A 21198-nucleotide genomic window follows, 5' to 3' on the forward strand; every position below is an offset into this window, starting at 1 on the left:
ACATGACGTCACACCTGGAGCGGCTCTTCGCAGTTGAATAGAATAAGCTGTTGGTGTTGATGGAACGTCAAGTCCATTTATTATAGAACAAGTAAAACATTAGGATAACGGGAACTCAAATGCATGGAGCCGCACTGGGAGAAATCGGCAGCACTGACACGGTAAAGACATCAACCCCCAATGCACAATGTATGTAATTGTTACTTCCTGTTGAAACTGGAACTTCACATCCATTTGACTTAATTAGATTTAATGCAGAATTAGATTAATGTATTCTTAAACATGTAATATAAAATTCTCTGTGATAGGTCAGTCATTACAGTGTCAGCCCATCACAATGCAGGTCACACCCAGATTCCTCAGCACAGAAAATCAAACTCAGAAAGACAAGATTTCCATTAAAACAAAAATTTTATTCAACTTTTTTGTATTTTTTTTTTTCATTTTTATATTTATTATTATATCATTATAATAATAAGACACTTCTCTGCTCATACATTGCTCCCTTGAACTTAAAAAAAAAAAAAAAAAAAAAAAAAGACGGGGGGGGAATGTAAGCTGGGACTTATATACATACGTGTGTCTGTATGCATGTGCACACATACAAATACACATACACAGGTGTGTTGGTGTTTGCATGTGAGAGAAAAATAGTGGATATACATAGAAAGATACGGTCTGCAGCACTTCACAGAAACTGAGCAGCTTTTAAAAACGCACGCATACACGCACACTCAATGAAACTTGAGCCGCGCCCAAGACTAACTGAAAGCTTTGAATCTGAAAATCCCTTGCCAACTTATTCCCAAACAAAAGTGTGTGTGTGTGTGTGTGTGTGTCAGTACACACCATGGATATTTAAAAATGAAACTCCGCTTTATTCAGAAACTAAACCATCACTGAAACAGAAACCCGCATTTTTCTCTACTCTCCCTCCGTCCCCGCACACGACCGCCTCTCCGAGCCCGTTTCCCTGGCTGTGTGTATGCGAGCGTCTGTCTGTCTGGGTTGAGAGCAGAAGCAATGCAACAATTCCTGATTCTCCCCAACCCCCCCCCCCGCCAAAAAAAAAAAAAAAACCCACACACACCACACTGACTCTGGAGTTCAAAAAACCGCAAAGTACATCTGAAACGGACGCGGAAGATTCCTCCCGTCGTACGACAATGACCGACCTAGAGCCTATTCCTCCACCATGGTGATCACAAAGCAGGAGGAGCGGAGCCAGCATCGCCCACAGTGCCTCAGCGTCGGAGAAGTTCAATACTTCACAGACCGCCCTGGGCCTCCTGCTGCTGCTCTGCTCCTCGGCTTTTGTGCTTGCCGCTTCTCTGGCACTTGTGTTCTCTCACAGGCTGCTGCTATACAACCCCGGCTCCGATAGAGGAAACGCACAGAGACAGAGGAGGAAAGAAAATGTGAACGGACACGGGCAGAGAGGGAGGTACCTTTGGGAAGAGTGTGTGTGTGTGTGTGTGTGTGTGTGTGTGTGTGTGTGTGTGTGTGGGGGGGGGGTGTTGGGGAAGGGAGCGGTCTGTGCGCGCATCAGTGAGTGAATGAGAGTGTGCTTGTGCCAGCGAATGCACACAGATGGACAAGAGGGGAGTAAAAAGAGGAGAAACACATACATACACACATACATATATATACCTATGTGTGTGTGTGTGTGTGTGTGTGTGTGTATATATGTATATATACACATAGATGAAGGCCAGGAAAGAGGGAGGGAGCAAGAGTGAGTGTACAACTCCGTATCTATGAGGATGTATAATGATGGGCTAATATGCGGGGTCGGGGGGGGCAGGGTTTGTGGAGATCGGGGAGCTGGGACTCCGATCGTTCTTCAGTTATGGTAATTCCACTCGTACGAATGCATGTTCTTGTTTCTTTTAAAAGCGTGGTTGGTTCAGGACAGGGAGCGGACGCTTCTCTTCTGGAGCGCTCACTTCCTGTTCTTGGGAGAGGGCCAGTTGTTGCCGTTGGCACTGCCGCCTCCATTTCCACGGCGATCTCCGCGGTTTCCACCTCCTCCGCCTCCTCCTCCTCCTCCTCCTCCGTTGCCGGGGCCGCCAGCCGTTCCTCTCGGACCCCTGCCGCCGCCGCCGCCACCACCTCCTCCTCCGGGATTCGCTCTCCGGTTCTGCCTCTCCATCCCTGGCCTCTGGCTGGAGAAGCTCCTCTTGGCCGCAGCATCCTTGGAGGAGAGATCGGCCGCTCCGCCTCCTCTACCACCGCCTCCGCCCCCCGAGGAAGAGGAGGAGTGGTGGTGGTGGTGGGAGTGAGAGGAGTGGTAGGATCTCCCTCCTCCTCCGCCACCTCCCTCTCTCTCACGGTGCTCGTTGAAGTCGCTGCTCTCGGAGGCCGTCTCCCACTCCTCGTTGGCCTGGTCCGAGTTCTGGTTGGAGAGATCGGGCGACTTGGTGCCCACTGGATCCCGGCCACCGCCGTGGTTGTGGTGGTGGAGGTGGGCGTGGGGCGCCGGGGCGTAGTGGTGACTGTTCAGGTGGCCATGACCCCCGTTTGCGCTGCCGTTGTTGGAGACGGACTGCGTGGCAGGCAGGCTGTGGTTGTTGTGGTGGCTGCCGCTGCCGTTGTTGCTGTTGGGGGTGGCGTTGGTGGTTGAGGGGGTCAGCATCGCCCCCTGGTGGCCCCCGGGATTAGAGGGGCCGCCCATCTCTGTGCCGCCGATCGGCATCTGCTGCTGCAAGGCATTCTGAGCAGGTAGCTGCTGCCCTGCTGCCCCCACGGCTCCATTCATGCGTGCCGCGTTCTCTCGCTCCTGCTTCAGCCGGCGGAAGCGGGGGGGCTTGTCCTGCTGGTGCTGCGATCGCCCATGGCGACGGCGGCGGGGGGGCCTCTCAAAGGGCCGGGCGGGGAAAGAGCTGGACAGGGGCGGGGCCGGGTGGGGCGACGGGGAGGAGGAGGGCGGGGCGACAACACCGGCTGCCAGGCCGGCGCCGTTATCTGTGCTCCCGGGGACCTGCGGTGGGGCGGCGTGGCTCGGACTAGGAGCAGCCTCGGCCTTGTCCTTCCTCTCCTTGCCCTCCCTTTGTAGTGAGGTGGCAGCAGTGGAAGGGGGCACCACCTGCTGCTGCTGCTGCTGTTGTTGTTGTTGTTTCCGAGCGGCCGCCGACGCTGAGGAGGACTTGGAGGCCCAGCCAGTGTGAGAAGAGGCGGCTGAGGAGGCGCCCTGCCTGCTCCCGGACGGGCCGCCCCTGTACACCCCGCCTCCTGCGGCCCCGCTGCCTCCGCCCCGGCCCCTGCGCGACGGAACTCCCCGGGGGGTGAAAACGCGGCCCTGGGAGGCCCTGGACGCAGTGGCCGCGGAGGAGCTGCCGTGGGCGTTGCTGGCAGAGGTGCTGCCGCTGTCAGCGCCAGGATTCCCCGTCCCGTCCCTGGGCTTGCGGTCCTCCCGGTCAGAGTGGGCAGGGTCGCTGGCCGCGCTCTCGCTGCCCGTCTCTGACCCGCGCTGTCGCCGGCGCTTTGGCACCTCCTCGTACTCTGAGCCCTCGCTGCGTGTCTCGCTGCGGTTCCTCGCTCGGCCCGGGTTAGACGAGGCGCCAGCCCTCCCCGGTCCTCCCGCGGGGTGACTGCCGTTGCTGCCGCCCTCGGCCTTGTACAGGCTCGGGTCTTGGTTACCCCCGCCGCTGTTAGCATGGTGATACGCACTCCCCGAGGACCGGTAGTCCCGGCTCCTGCCCGCCGCCGCGGCCCTGCCACCCCGGGCCCCGCCAGCCCCTGCACTGTAAGTGCCCCGGTAGCCCCGGCCCCGGCTGTAGTACTCGCCACCCCTCCCGCGGGCCGCTCGGCTGCCCCTGGCCGGGACAGGGTGGTGGGGGTAGGAGGCGGAGGAGCCACCCCGGTCGTAGGAGCGTTCCCGGCCCCCCTCCCGCCTGGAGGTGGAAGGGAAGCCGGGGTCCCCGCTGCCATCTTTGGATGCCTTTCCCTGGCGCTCCCGCTCCCTCTCCTTCGTGCCGTTCTTGGCTCGGGATGCCGAGTTGGAGCCGGAGTTGTGGGAGGAGCCGTCGTCTTTGTTGATGGGCAGGGAAGGGCCGCCGCTGCCCCCCACCCCTGAGGGATCAAGTCCCATGGCTTTGGCGCCCTCGGCCCTCTGCTCCTTGTCCCGGCCGGACTGTCCATGCCCGGCCGCGGTCTTCTCCTCGCCCCTCTCCCCCTCGGCGCCCTCTCTTTTCATCTCCTTCAGGATGGGCCTCTTGATGGGGCCAGCCCGCTTGCCCTGCTGCTGGCAGCTTCTCTCGACTGCCAAGTTTCCGGCAATATCTTCTGATGCCACGCCTTTCCTGCCACCGTGCGCCGAACTACTGCCGGGTCGCGGCCCCCAGTGAGTCTCGGTCTTGTGCTCCCTGCCTCCGCCGCCGCCACCTCCGGAACCCCGGTGCACGGGTTTGTGATGATGAGGCAGGGGGAGAGGCAGAGGGAGAGGCGGCTGGGAGGAAGAGGGAGCCGTGGGAGAGATCCTGGCAGGCATCCCTTTGTCCTGTCTGCGTGGCCCTGCTGCTCCCGGGGCCTCCTCGTGCCTCAGCTGCTGCGGCGGCTGCTGCTGCTGCTGCAGTTGTTGCTGTTGGGAGCTCTTGTCCTCTCGGGCAGAGGAAGAGGAGGAGGAGGAGCAGGAAGAGGAAGAGGACTGGGGCTGGCCGGCCGCGCTGGGGTCGCAAGGACTCAGCTTCTTGCCCTGCTCATCCCTGGGGGAGTGGGGGTGGCCGTGGGAGAGGTGAGGCTGGGAGGAGTGGTGGTGGTGCGAGTGGTGGTGGTGCGAGTGGTGGAGATGAGCCGAGGAGGAAGAGGGAGAAGAAGAAGGAGGAGGAGGGGGGGGAGCAGCAGCAGAGGTCTGGTGGTCGAGGGTGAGGTCGGAGGGCTGGGGAGGGGGGCGGCCACCATTGCGGTCGTGGCCCCCGAAATGGCCCACATGCGGGTGTGAGAGGGGCTGAGGGGGGTGGGGGTGGCCGTGGGATTGGGGGTGGTGGAGGCTGTTGGAGCCCCACATGGGCCCCTGGCCGCCCCCTCCCCCACCTCCCCCTGCACCACCTCGGGGCCCCTCCTCGCCATGGCCAAATCGATGCAGTGGGGCCCCTCTCTGCTGCGGCCCTCGGGTCCCATTCTCAGGGAAGGGCTGGAACTGCCGCCCACCCCCAGCCAAAAAAGACTGGGGGTGGTGGAGGGGCAGCGAGGCCCCCTGGCTGGGGGGGCCGGGGGGCGGGGGGGTCAGGGCAGAGGACGACGACGAGTTGGGTGGGGGGGCGGCGGCATCTCTCATACGCACTGGAGGGGTTTCGCTCCTGAATTGGAGAGAGAGAGACAGAGATTATCAGTGTTGTTCAGATAGTCACAGGCTAAAACACCGGCAGTGAAGCCCCTTCAGTGCACCTCGACTCTACATTATCCATTCAGCACAATGACTTATGACCGTTCAGACATTTGTCAGTTGCTGTACTGGTGGTGCCCACTGCAGATCCCCAGCCCGATTCACTGTCCTCCTCTGCATTTCTGCACTCCATCCCCTCTCTTTCTTTCAATACCCTCCAGCATCCTGCTGCCATTGATTCTCTTGGCCACCCTCTCCTTCCCTCACACTCACCTCAGCCCTTTATCCTCCTCGTCATGTTTGTGTCGCAGTGGGGAGCCCAGGCCGCGGCCCTCAGGGGGTGGGGGCCCGGTGAAGACGTCAGGCCCCCAGGCCAGCTTGGCTTCCATCGGGGGGGTGCCCCGATCACGCAGCATGGTGGGGTGCCGGTCGAAAGGGTCCGACCCCGAGCCGCCACTGTCCGAGCGCTCGCGCCCCATCAGACCTGGAAATGGACAGGAAACCAGTCAATCCCAGAGCAGACAGCACTCCTACTGCTCCTGCCTGGGCAGGTGAGCAGCTGGTGCCTCGTGGATGATGGTCAGTATTTAAGGACCAGGGCCGAGACCCTGCTGGACTGGACTGTGTCTCTCAGCACCAGGGCTGAGACGCTGCTGGACTGGACTGTGTCTCTCAGCACCAGGGCTGATACGCTGCTGGACTGGACTGTGTCTCTCAGCACCAGGGCTGAGACGCTGCTGGACTGGACTATGTCTCTCAGCACCAGGGTTGTTAGGCGGGGGGGGGGCAGGGGGTGTCTGCACTCACCAGAGGAATGCATGCTGGGAGGGTAGTAGTCCAGCGGGGACGGGCGGCCCTGTATCATCCTCGGGTCCATGTAGGGCGTCATCATCATCCAGCGTGGGTCGAAGCTCATGTGCTGCAGCGGAGGCGGGCGGCCGATGGAGGCGGGGGGATACAGAGGGGGCTGCTTGGGGCCGCCCTGCGGAGGGGGGGGCCCGGGAGCGGAACCGGGGGGGCCGGCGCTGGGCGGGGGAGGGGTAAGCTGGCTCTGGGCCACCTGTTGCTGCTGATGCTGATGCTGCTGCTGTTGGTGCTGCTGCTGCTGCTGCTGGTGCTGCCACTGTTGCTGCTGTTTGAGGAGCTGCTCCTGGGGAACAAACACATTTCAAACTGAAAACACTGTACTGTGTAGAGCCACTCTCGACGGATAGTCAATTCTAGAGCAGGGGTCTCCAACAGGTCGATCGTGAGTGCCTCGCCAAACAATTTAGGAAATACACACGCATTTTGCCAGGGGACGCCTGCCAATTAAGCAAGTGTGTGCAACAGCACAGGATGATGCTCCACCGCCAAGGTCACAAACCCGTTAAAACTATGGTCACGTCATGCATGCCCCACCTCAGGCATGTAACTAATCAGAAGCATCATACAACTCTTGCCCCTAGATCAAGACGGAAAATAGGAGACACTTCCTCACACAGAGGCGTCACAATCTGAACAAACTCCCCAGCGATGTGGCTGAAGAGACAATTTAGGATCATTCAAAAACAGACTGGATAGGATCCTTGGATCACTTAGTTATTAATGGACAACAAAACAAGCACGATGGGTCAAATGGCCTCCTCTCCATTGCACACAGGGCCGATTCTAGACAAGAGGCTCTAGGCAAAATTTATGTTGGAGGCCCCCCGTCTCTCACGTTAGCCACAAGTGTACAGATTTGAATGAAAATCCTACTTTTCTTTTAACAGGTCCATTTAACAAAATAAAATGTCTCAAAAAAAGCACACAGTTTACATTAATTTGATTTGCATGAAACATGTAAACCTTCCAGTTAAAGCACCAGTTACTCATAATAAAGTGCATGTCACCACACATAGTTGTTAACTTTAATTTGTTGAAATAGGAAAAAAGAAGTGTGGGGAAATAGCAAATCGGTGTAAACCCCTCAAGGAATATATCCTGTGTTCAGTATTTTTATTTAGTTTTTTAATGTAAATTCTAAAGACACGGGAACACCGCAACCTTGACATTTGGGTTAACTATAATAAAGACTCCCTTCCACAGTTCAGAGTGCATGTCAATTATATATTATCTCACCAAAAATAAATAAAAATCATTTTAAGAAGTTTGTTTGAAATCTTTGCAAATGTATTAAAAATAAAAAAAACACACGTACATAAGTATTCACAGCCTTTGCTCAATACTTTGTTGAAGCACCTTTGGCACCAATTACAGCCTCAAGTCTTTTTGAGGATGATGCTACAAGCTTGGCACACCTATTTTTGGGCAGTTTCTCCCATTCTTCTTTGCAGGACCTCTCAAGCTCCATCAGGTTGGATGGGGAGCGTCGGTGCACTGCTTTGTTATCTTGGCTGTGTGCTTAGGGTCGTTGTCCTGTTGGAAGATGAACCTTCGCCCCAGTCTGAGGTCCACAGCACTCTGGAGCAGGTTTTCATCAAGGATGTCTCTGTGCATTGCTGCATTCATCTTTCCCTCGATCCTGACTAGTCTCCCAGTTCCTGCCGCTGAAAAACATCCCCACAGCATGATGCTGCCACCACCATGCTTCACTGCAGGGATGGTATTGGCCAGGTGATGAGCGGTGCCTCGTTTCCTCCAGACATGACGCTTGCCATTCAGGCCAAAGAGTTCAATCTTTGTTTCATCAGACCAGAGAATCCTTCAGGTGCCTTTTGGCAAACTCCAGGCGGGCTGTCATGTGCCTTTTACTGAGGAGTGGCTTCCGTCTGACCACTCTACCATACAGGCCTGATTGGTGGAGTGCTGCAGAGATGGTTGTTCTTCTGGAAGGTTCTCCTCTCTCCAGAGACACGCTGCAGCTCTGTCAGAGTGACCATCGGGTTCTTGGTAACCTCCCTGACTAAGGCCCTTCTCCCCCGATCGCTCAGTTTGGCCGGGCGGCCAGCTCTAGGAAGAGTCCTGGTGGTTCCAAATTTCTTCCATTTACGGATGATGGAGGCCACTGTGCTCATTGGGACCTTCAATGCTGCAGAAATGTTTCTGTACCCTTCCCCAGATCTGTGCCTCGATACAATCCTGTCTCGGAGGTCTACAGACAATTCCTTAGACTTCATGGCTTGGTTTGTGCTCTGACATGCACTGTTAACTGTGGGACCTTATATAGACAGGTGTGTGCCTTTCCAAATCATGTCCAATCAACTGAATTTACCACAGGTGGACTCCAATCAAGTTGTAGAAACATCTCAAGGATGATCAGTGGAAACAGGATGCACCTGAGCTCAATTTTGAGCGTCATGGCAAAGGCTGTGAATACTTATGTACATGTGCTTTTTGTTTTTTATTTTTAATAATTTTTCAAAGATTTCAAACAAACTTATTTCACGGTGTCATTATGGGGTATTGTTTGTAGAATTATGGGGAAAATAATGAATTTAATCCATTTTGGAATAAGGCTGTAACATAACAAAATGTGGAAAAAGTGAAGCGCTGTGAATACTTTCTGGATGCACTGTGTGTGTGTGTGTGTATATATATATATATATATATATATAAATAGATATATACACACACATATATCTATATATCTATATCTATCCATATCACATTATATGTACACATATATACATATAATAATGGGTCAATCTGCAACGCACTTGCAGTTAGTACGGACCTGCATGCTCAACATGGGATCATGTCCAGTGTGCTGCTTTCAGTTCTATGCATTTGACCCATTAATCCCAATTAAAAAATAATAATAAAAAAATTTGGTTAAACGATCCCAGAAAATGCCTCTTCCTCAGCGATATACCAATTATCAGTTGCAAATTTACATGAAGCTTTTTGGGCATCTTCTGTGCATTTAGCAAAAAATTTAAAAAGCAAATCTCGGTTGAAACAAATGTTTGTTTTACAATACATGACACTTTGCGGTGAAGATCGCAGATAAAAGAAAAACAATAAGATGCAGAATAACGCAGTGGTGCACAGGTATGCTGGCAGGTGGGGGAAAGTTTCTGGAAGTCTGCAGACTGCAGATCGGAACCGGTCTGTGCGGGTGCTCGGATGGCCAGGGCAGGGCCTACACTTAGCTCTTTGCACACTGGATCCGATGATGCATCCAATTTGTACATGTGTGAAAAGATGCAAAACAGTGTGCCTCCGTATGCCACCTTGATCACTGAGGCCGACATTATCTTTCGACAGAGATGCATCAATACTGGAATCAGAACGAGTTAGATGCAATTTCACGTGCGTTAATGACTGACCATTGCGGTCTGCATGTGCGAGTTCCTGCGGTCAATACAGCACTTTTATATTTTTTGAGGATCGGCTTAGACTTTGAAATTACATTTCTTTCCAAAGTAGCTCATGTTAAAAAGGTTGGAGACCCCTGTACTAGACCTTCTCATGGATTTAACACACACACACTGAGCTAATGCAAAGCAAGACTTTTCTGGGACAAACACCAATCAGGCGGCTGGGAGCTCAGGCTGACCTGCTGCTGTCTCTGGAAGCGAGGCGGCAGGGATTTCTGGAACTTGGAGAAGCCCTGAGAAGACAGCGCCTGTCGTCCCCCAGACCCAAGCGGCTCGACCTTCGACCCCTCGGCCGGCCTGACCCCCGTCCCTTCCTCCTTCAGCTCCCCGGGCTCCGGCTGCTGCAGAGCAGGGGCACAGTGCTGGGACTCTGAGAAGAGGGGGAGGAAAGAGGGCAGAGAATCAACTGTACGTCGTGGTGTAAAAACAATTGCGCAAGCCTCTACCTCTCAGAAAAGGCGCTATAAATAGGCATACTCTAATTGTGAGGGGTTAGACCAGTCCTCCCCTCTGGCCGTGTCACTCACCGGCGTTGGAGTCATAGCTGCCGTTGCTGCCGGCTCTCTGCCGATTGTGGCTGCTGTGGTGGTGATGCTGCTGCTGCTGCTGCTGCTGCTGCTGCTGCTGGGGGGGCGCCAGGGAGAGGGCAGGGGGCTCCTCAGCCTCACGCTCACTCTCCGCCCCGGGAGATGGGGGGAGGCTGGAGGAGGGGGGGGTAGTGGCGTTGGCGGGTAGCGCGGCTGATGGGGGCGGGGCCGGCTCGGCATGGGAGGGGGGGGGGGGGCCAGCAGACGTGGCGGTGCAGGGAGGCGGCGCGGGGACGGAGCCGGATGGGGAGGCGCAGGACGAGGTGGCCGAGGCGGAGGAGGAGGGGGCGGCAGAAGCAGGGGCGGGCGGGGAGGACGCGGCGGGCGGCGGGGGGGTGGCCTTGCGGCTCTGCTGCTGCTTCTCGCCCAGCTTCTCGTCCAGACGCTTGAGCTTCTCGGCGCAGGCGGCGCGGCGCTCCTCCTCCATGCGGCGCTCCTCCTCCTCGCGGCGCCGCCGGGCCCGCTCCACGGCCACCGAGATCTCGGTGGAAGACTGCTTCCGGCGCTGGCGCCATGTCTCGTCCTCGTCCTCCCCGGCGGGGGGCTGTGGGACCGGTATCGGGGCTGTGGTGGCGGAGGAAGAGGACGAGGACGAGGACGAGGAGGAAACCATGGCGGCTGCGGCGGCTGGAGCAGGGGGAGCCACGCTGGCCAGGGGTGCAGGCTGGGCCCCCAGGAGAGACGGAGGGAGTTTCTGGAGCGGCGCCGCGCCCGGCTGGGGGGATGGCCGGTCCTGAGAGAGAGGGAGGTTGGTATGAGCAATTTATGAAATCGGTGTGTTTCAGTTGCAGCTCCAGTGCAGGGCACCAGCTGATAAACTGTAAAAACTGTATGTGAATTAAACTCAAGAGTACAGACTTAAAACAGTAATAGTTCAAAAATGAATGCAAGATTTCGTGTTAATGACCTGGTCAAAGTCAAAGGACTACAGCACACCCACCTCTCTCTCCCCTGACTGCCGTACCTGTGTCCCACCATGAGGGGGCGGGGCCTGTCTGTAGTAGCCGTACGGCCCCTGGCCAATCAGAGGCCCCGGTGGGGGCGGGGAAGGCTGCTCACGGGAGGCACCTAACCCCGGCCTTCGACCCTGCAGCACCAAGAGAGGAAGAGAGAAGATAAAGAGTAAGTGAATAAACATTAAACAAGACAGGGGCAGAGGAAAGGCAGACAGACAGCTGCACACAAAGACCCAGAATGGCACAGGGCCACATACCTGGTATTGGTTGGGGCCCTGGCCCTGGCCCCAGCCGACCCCCTCCTCGGCCCAGCCCTGCTTGCTGTGGGGGGGCTCCTCGGATGGGGGGGTGCGGCGGCTGTCCGCTCCGCCGTCGGGTGCCCGCGGCCTGGAGGGGTCCTGCGCCTGCTGCTCTCGAGAGTCCCTGAGAGAGGGAGGGGGGCCGAGAATCACTTACTGCTGAAAGTCAGGAACTGGCAGACACCACAGAGCAGAATGAGCGCAGAGCACACACACACTGACAACACGGGACAGGAGCACACTGACCGACTGGTAAAGGCTGATTATGACCTGGAAAAGAAACAGGTCGGTTTCTGACTTCAGTTAAGAAGTAAGCCCTGTGGCCCTGGAGCAGCCCGAGTGCCCCACCCTGGTGTGGCGCCCGCAGCGTGCCCCCCCGCCCCCTGCTCACCAGTTGCAGTTCTTGGCGTCGCTGCGGTCCTCCTCAGCCTCCTCCTCCCCCTCGTCATCACTGAACTTCAGCTTGGCAGAGTAATCAATCTCCTCGTGGGCCCCTGGACACACGCACAGAGAACAGGACTCGTGTCAGTGACACACAGTGCACAGCACATTCCCGAGACCGCACAGCACACAACACTGTGCAGACAGTGAAATCGACTGTCAGCATTAGAGTGAGTTAGTCAGTGCTACACAGTGTGTAGACGGGACATACCGTGTGACTGTTATAGTGTATATTATTGTGTAGTTTCAGAGTGCATTTTATTGTATGCATGCTGTACTTTAGTGTTACACAATACATTTACATCCCAGTGTGATGTCATTGTTATGTACAGTGTGTGCACTCGTTTCACACAGCACTCTCAGACTGACCGGCCCAGCCCTCGTCCCCATCATGGTCCAGCTCGTCCAGCTCCTTCAGGTCGTCCTGTTTCAGGATGGAGGGACGCTTCACATCCGACCCCCGCTGGGGGTGCTGAGAGCCCGGGCCACCCCCTCCCTGAATCCGAGAGAACCTGGGAAGAGAGGGAGGGACACTGACTGACTGGACACTACAGCACATTAACACTGACTGACTGACTGGACACTACAGCACATTAACACTGACTGACTGACTGGACACTACAGTACATTAACACTGACTGACTGACTGGACACTACAGCACATTAACACTGACTGACTGACTGGACACTACAGTACATTAACACTGACTGACTGGACACTACAGATGGGGGGGTAAGAGACTCTAGTCAGAAGCTTGTTTCAGGGTTGCTCAGTCTCACCTGGGAGCCTCTGCAGGAGGGGGGTATCTGTACGCTCCCTGGGGTCCATAGGGGGTAGGAAAGGGCAAGTACGGGGAATACATCTGTGAGAGAGAGAGGGGGGGTGTTAAAACCTGTAGCTTGAGACAGAAGCACATGGACATAAAGGCACAGAAGGCTCCACAGAAAGGCAGACAGAAACTGGTCTCTCCGTTGGGCAGAGAACAGCACAAAGGCGGACAGACTGACAGCACAAGGACAGGTATGCAGACTCTACTCACATTGACGAAAGGGGGCATGATTGCGCGGTAGGCGCTGAACTGCGGGGGCACAGGGGGCTGGGGCAGGGGCAGGGTGGCGCTGGCAGGGGGGTTCCTAGGGGCATGGGGGTGCGGCAGCGCCTGGGGGGGTGGCTGTGCAACCAAGGGGGGGCCCCCCTCCGGACCCCCCTCCCCCCCGTCCCCTGGCAGGGCCGTGCTCAGGGCACGACCCCCCCCCTCCCGCCAACTCGTCACATCTGAGAGAGAGGGAGAAGAAAAAAAAAAAAAAAAAAAAGACAAAACGACCAACAGATTAATACAAACTTTTCAATAACATGAAGAGATGGTTCAAGGAATAGAAATGAAGTAAAGTGAATGAAAGCTCAGCCTGTGCCTGGCGGCCGGCAGAGGGGACTCACTCTGGGGGCGGAGGTTTGGTCCGGGCCCATACCACTGATCTGTAGTGTCCCGTTCTCTGCCACCTTTGTCCTGGTCTCCAGCCGCCTGCAGGGTGGGAAATTCCTCGCGAGAGAATGGCGACAGTGGGTTTGATGCCTTTCCACCTGAAAGAGGGGACACGGGAGAGATAGAAGGGTTAGACAGACACACAGAGGGGACATAGGAGAGGTTAGATGGGACACAAAGGGTGGAAATAGGAGAGGAACAAGGGGGGGAAATAGGACAGGAGGGATAGGGGGAGAATGGGGTTAGATGGGGGATACAAAAAACAAGGGAGAGAAAAACAGGGTGGTGAAGGAGAGGGAGAGACGTGAGAGGAGGGAAAGGGTTAACAGGAAAAAGGGACAGAAGGAGAATGAGGCAGAGGAGAGAGAAGGGAAGAGGGTGAGGGCCTGATGGGGAAGGTTAGACACAGGGAGGGAAGGAAGGGAGGGTGTGGGCAGAGGAGGGGACAGGAAAGCAGCAAGGGAGCAAAGTAGAAGAGATTGGCAGGGGGAAAGAAAGCGAGTGAGAGGACAAGAGATACTGTGGGACAGAGACGAGGACAGACAGAGACTCACCATCGCCTGGAGCTCCATGTGTAACACTGGCCTGAGCCCAGGACCTTACCCCTCCGGCCAGGGCTGCAGCCGGGGCCTGAAACACACATGGGCAATCAGAACCTGGGCATAGGGGCATCAACCTGTACACTGTATTGCAGTACAACAGTTGCATTCTACAGTATTACAGGACAGCAGTGTGTATAGACAGCAGTGTAACAACAGCACAGTGCATTACTGGACAATATAGTGCATTACAGCACAGTCGTGCGTTGATCAGTACCTCTGGCGGAGGGGGGGGCTTCGGCGGAGTCGAGACGGGTGTCGGCGAATCCGCAGGCTGCTGCGACTCCAGCAGCGGAGCGGACGATGCATCGGTACTGCACACAGGGAGGGGGGGAGGGGTTAATTAACTAATTAACCATAAACACAATCCATCACACCATTCGGTTGTTCATCAAGGCATGAACAGAAGTGTAACAGTTCAGTGAGGACATCTCACCTCTTTGGGTCGGCAGATTCCTGCTTGCTTGCCCATCCTGTTCCGTCTTTGGGCACCAGCGAGACGTTCGGATCGTTCCCTTTGTTCTCAGCTTTCAGACTGGGCAGGTTGGCAGGGGGGGGCATACGCCGCGCGGAGGACACTTTACCAAGACTCTGCAAGCCATGACGGGGGGGAACTGCAGGGAGAGATTCAGATAACCTGTATGACTGAACACAGTAGAGAAAAACAGAGGCACACGGGCATTAAGACACGGAGAGAGTTGATTGGCAGTGTGGGAGTCTCACCGACGGGTTTCTGGGTCTCTAGAGTCTTTCCTTTGTAGGTATCAAACAGGTTGAGGGACGCATACTTGGATTTTCCATCCTTCCCCTTTGCCGTTTGCCCAGACCGCTCTGTCATTGCGCTGGAGGGTCATTGAGTACGGTGAGCCCTGAGACTGCCAGGGGAGACTGCCTTTGTCTGAGAGAGAGGGGGGGGAAGAGGAGGTTAAAACACTGAGCACAGTGCAACCCATTAACACTGCATGGAGAGAGAGTGGACACCGGACACTTCAGTAGATGAACACTCCGCAAAGAGTGGGTAAATACAGACACACAAAGCAACTGGACGCCCAAGTATATTAGAAGAGAGATTTATATGTATTTACTTATCTATTTATCTTATCTATTTATTTGTGGACTCCCAGGAGTAATGGAATCACTGGGAGGCGATCTTGACATTACTTTTTTAAGTAATGCTCCCAGATTGATTTGGGATTATTTTTGTTTCTTGTGCAATGAAGAGGGCCAGGCAGTTGACAATGAGAAGCCAAAACACAGAACATCTCTTATAGAAATTCAGGCAAAAGGAGGCAATACACTCAATTTGTTTAAACATTTATCGGACCAACCTTCAGACATGTTTGCAGAAGTCAAACACTGGGTTTATAAAAAAAAAAAGCAGTAAAAACTAAAACATTATTTCCATTTATTTTATTGGGATAGATGATGCTAGTGAACTATGTTTTGTTATTTAGACGGTTCTGCTTAAAGTTTTTCTGATGCTATCGAGGCAGTAACGAGTATCACGATACTAAAATGGGATTGGTATCGTGGAGCAGCATTTTGGTATCGCCCACCACTAATCTGAACTGAACATGAATTAGAGAGAAAAGACAGGGGTGTTAAGCACAGACATTGCCTGACTGTCAGTCCACTGTCACACACACAGCTAATTTTGACGCTTCAGAAAAGGTCCTCAGCAGCAGGTGTATGAAACAGGGGGCTGGGAAAAAAGAAAAAGAAAAAAAGGCTCCACCCCCCACAAAAGCAGCAGTGTTCAGCTGCGGAGTTGCCATGGTAACATTATAAATGATCTTCAGCATCTCCATGGAGAGCCGGGGGGGGGGGACACCATCTCCATAGCAACCACTGCAGAGGGTCTGTTATAGAAGTCGATTACACAGTCCACGTCTCCCCCCGACACACACGCACTGGGTCCAGCCCAAACATGTTTCACAGTTGCAAACAAACTAATGCAATTAACACCCATTAACACCTTCTTGTGTCAAACTAGGCCCTGGCCAGGTTACTGCTCAGTACTAAGTAATCCGAGTCACCAGCTTTAAGAGACAGAGGGAGGCAGAGTGTGTCTGAGCAGGAGAAGGAAGGTGAAAACTGGACCGGTCGGGCTGGGCTGGGCTGGTGCAGTCACTGACTGGACTGGGCTGGGCTGGGATGGACTGAGCTGGGCTGGGCTGGGCTAGACTGGACTGCTGCAGAGTCACTGACTGGACTGGGCTGGGCTGGGCTGGACTGCTGCAGAGTTACTGACTGGACTGGGCTGGGCTAGGCTGGACTGGACTGGACTGGACTGCTGCAGAGTCACTGAATGGACTGGGCTAGGCTGGACTTCTGCAGAGTTACTGACTGGACTGGGCTGGACTGGACTGCTGCAGAGTCACTGACTGGACTGGACTGGACTGCTGCATATTCATAGCCAAGACTGGACTAGTCCTGGAAGAATACGAATACATGCTACACCCTGATCTAGCCTCACAGTAGCACAGCACCCTTCTGTGCTTGGCAACGCAGGAAAGACGAGTATGTTCTTTTCCCCCCCTCTTTTCTTTCCTCTTTTCCTGCCAGGAAGGAAAGGCAGCTTTGCGAGGCAGGCACAGCGCTTCCAAACACAGAGGGACACAGACTCCTCCTGAGGAGGCTCTCACATGGCGGGCAGCTGTCTAAGTCTCCGAAGGAACCACACAGACTCACACAAAAGACACTACGACATGAAACAAGACTCGCATACAGACATGCGTACGCACACAAACACTGACACTTCGAATGTGTAACATCCTGCAGCTGCCACTGAACTCACACAGATCAGAAACAGTGGATCTGGAAAACAGACTACCCTCTGGGGCCTCACACAGTTCCTGGAGGGCCACAGTCCACACCTTACAACACCTCCATCACAGCCAGCTGCAGCTCCACACTACCAAGCCCACTGCAGCATTTTCTTCCCTCAGTTTGAATGATTCAATATATTATTTTATGAAACCACACACTCCTGAAGGGAAGAATTATAACACATTGAACAACACATGCTTAAATCCCAATTTGGAAGAAAGACGCAGTTCACAGATACAAAATGGCACCAAACATTCATTCTTCATGTAGGTCATTTGAATTGATCAAGACAGACAAAATCACCACAACACTGGTTGGAGTTCTCGTTTTTATCTTGTTTTTTAGGTGATATTTGCCTATGATCTTCAATGCTCACAGTGAGCATGTATCTATAAGCTACATAGCTATAAGTCTATAAACTGAACCCTTTTTCACAGTTCCTAAACTTAATACTAGATCAATATAGAGGATAGACCAAATATATATTTTACAAGCAACTAACTGTATTTTGACAAGCAAAGAACTGAAATCAGAATTCAAATGTTGCCAAAAGATGCAATATAAATCAAAACTATTTTACTCTACTCAGAAAAACTGTACAAATCCATAGTCTTGCCATTGCTGTCTCGGGGGTTATATTATTTGTGTTTTGTGAAAGCAAATGCTGCTGTTCAGAATTCAATTACTACTCATTACAACACTAATAAAGCAATAAGGAAGTATTGAAGACTACCCAAGTCCTTCAGTGACTCATTCAGCCGTTCCCTCCAAATTGTGAGTGTGCAGCCTTCAAAATAATATACTAGCAAATTGTACATGCACAAAAAGGCTGTATGATTTTGAATGAGTCATATTTCAAAATATCAGATTCATATAAAGCTCAAAGCAGCCCAAGTCCTTTCACTCGTTCATTAATTTGTTTCTAGACCTTATAAAATAAGTGTTTCAACCTCTTTATCCCTGTGACTCGGACAGTGTGGGGTTGCATTTCAGCAGCCTTCAACTGCACAGGTTATTACAAGGCTGAAAACACACACTATGCACTCCAGGGTCCTGCTCAAATCCATATGAAACAGTTTTGTACTGTATGCTGCCAAGTCTTTCCAATCACTCATTGATTCTACAATTGATTAAAATTCAAATCCATCCTCACCTCCATGTATTCATAAGATTTGGACCATGTGCGGCCTAGAGTTGCAAGTCTGACAAGCCCTCGTCCCTCTGCGCTACAGTGCTCCACCCACCAAGCAAGCACGGGTTGCTGGAGTACCTGACCACTTTCCAGCATCGCCTCAAGACACACCTGTCTGCCCTGTACCCGTTACACCACGGTCTCCCTCTCCTGGACATCTCAACACTCTTGCTTTTGAGCATTTTCTTATTGAATTGACTTGCTCCTTTCCGCTCCTGATGACTTCTGTACCAGGGCACCTGTAATATCAATACTTATGCTGCTCCGCCCTCTCGGCACACACACCAGGGAAGGATCTCATGCATATTGTACCCGTTTCATCTTGTATGCACTAGGATGCATGTTCATCTCATTGTATTTTCCTCCTATCATATTTGTTGTATTCTGCAATGCTTTGGAAAATGTTTCTTAGAAAAAATTGGACAAAAGCAGTCCGCTGCCTCTGTCCGAAGCACAGGGTCTTGGACGACGATAGGACCTGTATCCTCTGTGCCGTGTAGTTGGGGGGCGATGCCTTCACAATGCTCATGACATACATTTTAGATTGTGTAGGCCCCTACCTTGAAACCACCATTATCACCCATGCAATCTAACCAAGCTCAGCCGTTCCTGATCTTAGTTCTGTGCGGGTGACTATCCCACAGTGCTGGAGTAGATCAAGCCCAGGGCAATGGGGATGGAGATGAAGGGGGGACATTGGGAGAGAGGACGGGTTGCACCTGATGAACAGGGATGGATACCAGTGTAGAACAGTTGTACATGCATCTGACCCCAAGTATGGCGCATACACAAACACACACCCAAAGTGAGGGGGGGAGGAGAAAGAGATAGGACGGGACAATATCAGGGTGCTCCAGGGTATTGAATACCCATATACAGTATCAAGATATTGGATATTGCTATATTGTGTTTAAAACAGATCGATTTGCTCTTAGCTGAGGGGGCAGAGATAGAGGACAGGGGAGAGAAGGGGTGTGAAAAGGGAAAGGAGGGAGAGGAGGGCAAAGAGACAGGATAGAAAATAATTCTTCACACCCTCGTGTTTACAGGGGTTTGTGTTTTGAGCATTTCATCACACACAACACCAGCGGTAATGAAGAACATGCTGACCATCCCTAACAGGACAGATTGATGGCTGAACTCCGCCCAGCGCCCATCGATGTCTTCTGTGATGCACTATCCACACAGCCTCTGCTCAGCGCTACAGCACCGGGGCACACAGGGAGGGCTGCCCAGCGCTGGCCATCTGTGACCCCGCACAGTGTGGGCACCCCTCTCAATGCAGCAGTGCCCCATGATTACACACACATTAAGTCACTATGTATAATAAAGCAGCCTGGGTGGTAGAGATGCACTGGGCTGGACATTTCATCCACTGTGTTTTCAGCCACCATTACAATGCGCTCTGTGTACCGCGTTAAGACTCGGGACACGGCGGTTCTGGCCGAGACAAAACGACCCGTCGCCGAATACAATCGTGGCCTTGCCCGCCCATCACACGACAGCACAGTGCCAGGAAACACACTAAATTACACACTATAAAAAACATCCACAGCACAATTACACTAATGCAAAGGGTGGAGGTTTAATTAACAACGCTATCGCAATTAAAACCCGCACTACGCGGTGCATCGCAGCATCCTTTCTGCACGGATGCGAAACGAGGCCTGCAGCAGCCTGCCTGCCGTGCGTCCCACCCCGCCGGCCCAGTGCAAGCCCACCCCGGCTGAGAGCGCTGCAACGACGCTGTGGCCCTGGATGTTCACATCTGTAATGTGCTTTTAATAAGGTCACCTATGAGGGCGGGCGTGATGTGGATTGCGACCCGGTGACAGTAATGCAGCACGGTTTCCCCACAAGCACATTATATTAAAATATATCGACTAACGGGCCGAGATAGATCGTATTTTAATTGAATTTACAAATAACACAAACTAACAATCTGCCGATCATGACCATCTATCCAATAGATGGCGCTTAGATGGGCACATGGACGCGTTTTAAATGGATTATTCTGCAAAGCAGTTGGTGTAGCGGGATGGAGCGGCGACACGTCCATGCTATGAAACCTGCCGTTGTAAGATCCTCCGCGCTGTGTAACAGGATGCTTTAATCCGTGTACCAAACACGGTCCTCCGACTCGCAGGCGTCGATCATGGGCATCCATCCTTTTGTTGCGCCGGGCATTACAGCAGCGCTCGGCTGATTAGCTACACATGTGCAGCGGGGGCTCGGGAGTGGGAATAAACACGCCTGAGGGGACAAGGGGGCTCCGGCTCACGGTTATAACCCCTGCACGGATGTGTTTAACCGTGTGGCCCGGCGTGTACAGACCGAGGGGACCCGGCTGATTAGGATTCAGGCTGCGTGTGAGGCGCACAGAGAGACCGCGGCGCAGCACGACTAGGCCTCAGGTCCCGGTGCGCCTCTACGGTCGCCGTCTGCCCTCGACCGAGGAATAAGTCGCCGGCCCGGTGGGGTCTCGGGGGTAAAGGTGTGGAAAGGGGGCGGCTGGACGAGCACGGCGTGGACTGAGGCCGACACTGGCCAGCGCCGGCGTCACTGCGGGCCACACAGCGGCAGCGAACAAAACAAAATGGCGGCGAGCAGCCAGCGGCGGCCATAGGGCCAAACAACAACAAACCGGCTCGGTGCGGAGCGGGGGTTACTGCCCCACATCCCCGGCCTCTCACCCCTCCGCTGCTCCCCTCCTCCCTTTAAATGCAGTTTCTCCTTGAACAAGCACGTCCGCCCGCACCGACACTGACCTGGCCTGTCTTGAAGTTATCAGGGATCCCGAGTGCAAATCCGGAGCGCTGATAATGCCGAGAGGATGAGGCGCACACGGGGGCCGGAGTCAGGGTGGGGAGGCGGATGCGCTGCGCTCGGTGCCGTTTTGTTTTATCCCTCTTTCTGTTTCGCTCGTTTGTTTGTTTGTTTCCCAAAAAATAAAAAAGAAAGGGAGTCCCGGAGGCGAGAGAGAGCGGCGCTCGTCACTACTACTAGAGCCGTCAACGGCTACTGGAGACGGCAGAGCCCGGCGGGGGCGGGGCGAGGGGCGCGATTAGCATAACGAGGGGCCTCGGCCAATGAGCGCAGGGATAGCGCCAGAGTGCTTATTTGCATATCGATGTGCCACACCCTCACCTTTAAGCCCCGCCCCTCTACTCGCCAGCGTTCTGCT

General features: G+C 53.9%; 1 protein-coding gene across 2 annotated transcripts; it reads right to left on the reverse strand.

The window, feature by feature from the left end:
- Positions 1 to 392: 392 nt before the first annotated feature.
- Positions 393 to 21049, reverse strand: prrc2a (proline-rich coiled-coil 2A). 2 transcript variants are annotated; one of them, XM_066723502.1, is made up of 17 exons: positions 20783 to 21049; positions 14717 to 14891; positions 14430 to 14607; positions 14211 to 14307; positions 13949 to 14024; positions 13349 to 13492; positions 12951 to 13186; positions 12691 to 12773; positions 12280 to 12422; positions 11861 to 11963; positions 11428 to 11593; positions 11179 to 11301; positions 10155 to 10947; positions 9807 to 9997; positions 6131 to 6473; positions 5597 to 5807; positions 393 to 5297 (listed from the first exon to the last, which is right to left on the reverse strand). In XM_066723502.1, the coding sequence occupies exons 2-17, from the start codon at positions 14829 to 14831 to the stop codon at positions 1943 to 1945; spliced, it is 6357 nt and encodes a 2118-aa protein (XP_066579599.1). In that variant the 5' UTR covers positions 14832 to 14891; positions 20783 to 21049; the 3' UTR covers positions 393 to 1942. The 2 variants fall into 2 exon arrangements, with proteins under 2 accessions (XP_066579599.1, XP_066579597.1); XM_066723500.1 differs by having other exon boundaries at positions 11155 to 11301.
- Positions 21050 to 21198: the final 149 nt, after the last annotated feature.

Source organism: Amia ocellicauda, chromosome 15, assembly GCF_036373705.1.
Source record: "Amia ocellicauda isolate fAmiCal2 chromosome 15, fAmiCal2.hap1, whole genome shotgun sequence".
In the NCBI taxonomy this organism is placed as follows: Eukaryota; Metazoa; Chordata; class Actinopteri; order Amiiformes; family Amiidae; genus Amia; species Amia ocellicauda.

Bases quoted from the DNA above. Each gene is read 5' to 3' on its own strand.
- prrc2a (XM_066723500.1), bottom strand. From the start codon at position 14,831: ATGACAGAGCGGTCTGGGCAAACGGCAAAGGGGAAGGATGGAAAATCC. The intron at 12,774-12,950 runs GTGAGTAGAGTC...TCTCTCTCACAG, and splicing joins TCATGCCCCCTTTCGTCAAT to ATGTATTCCCCGTACTTGCC. The intron at 11,964-12,279 runs GTCAGTCTGAGA...GCGTGTGTCCAG, and splicing joins TGGGGACGAGGGCTGGGCCG to GGGCCCACGAGGAGATTGAT.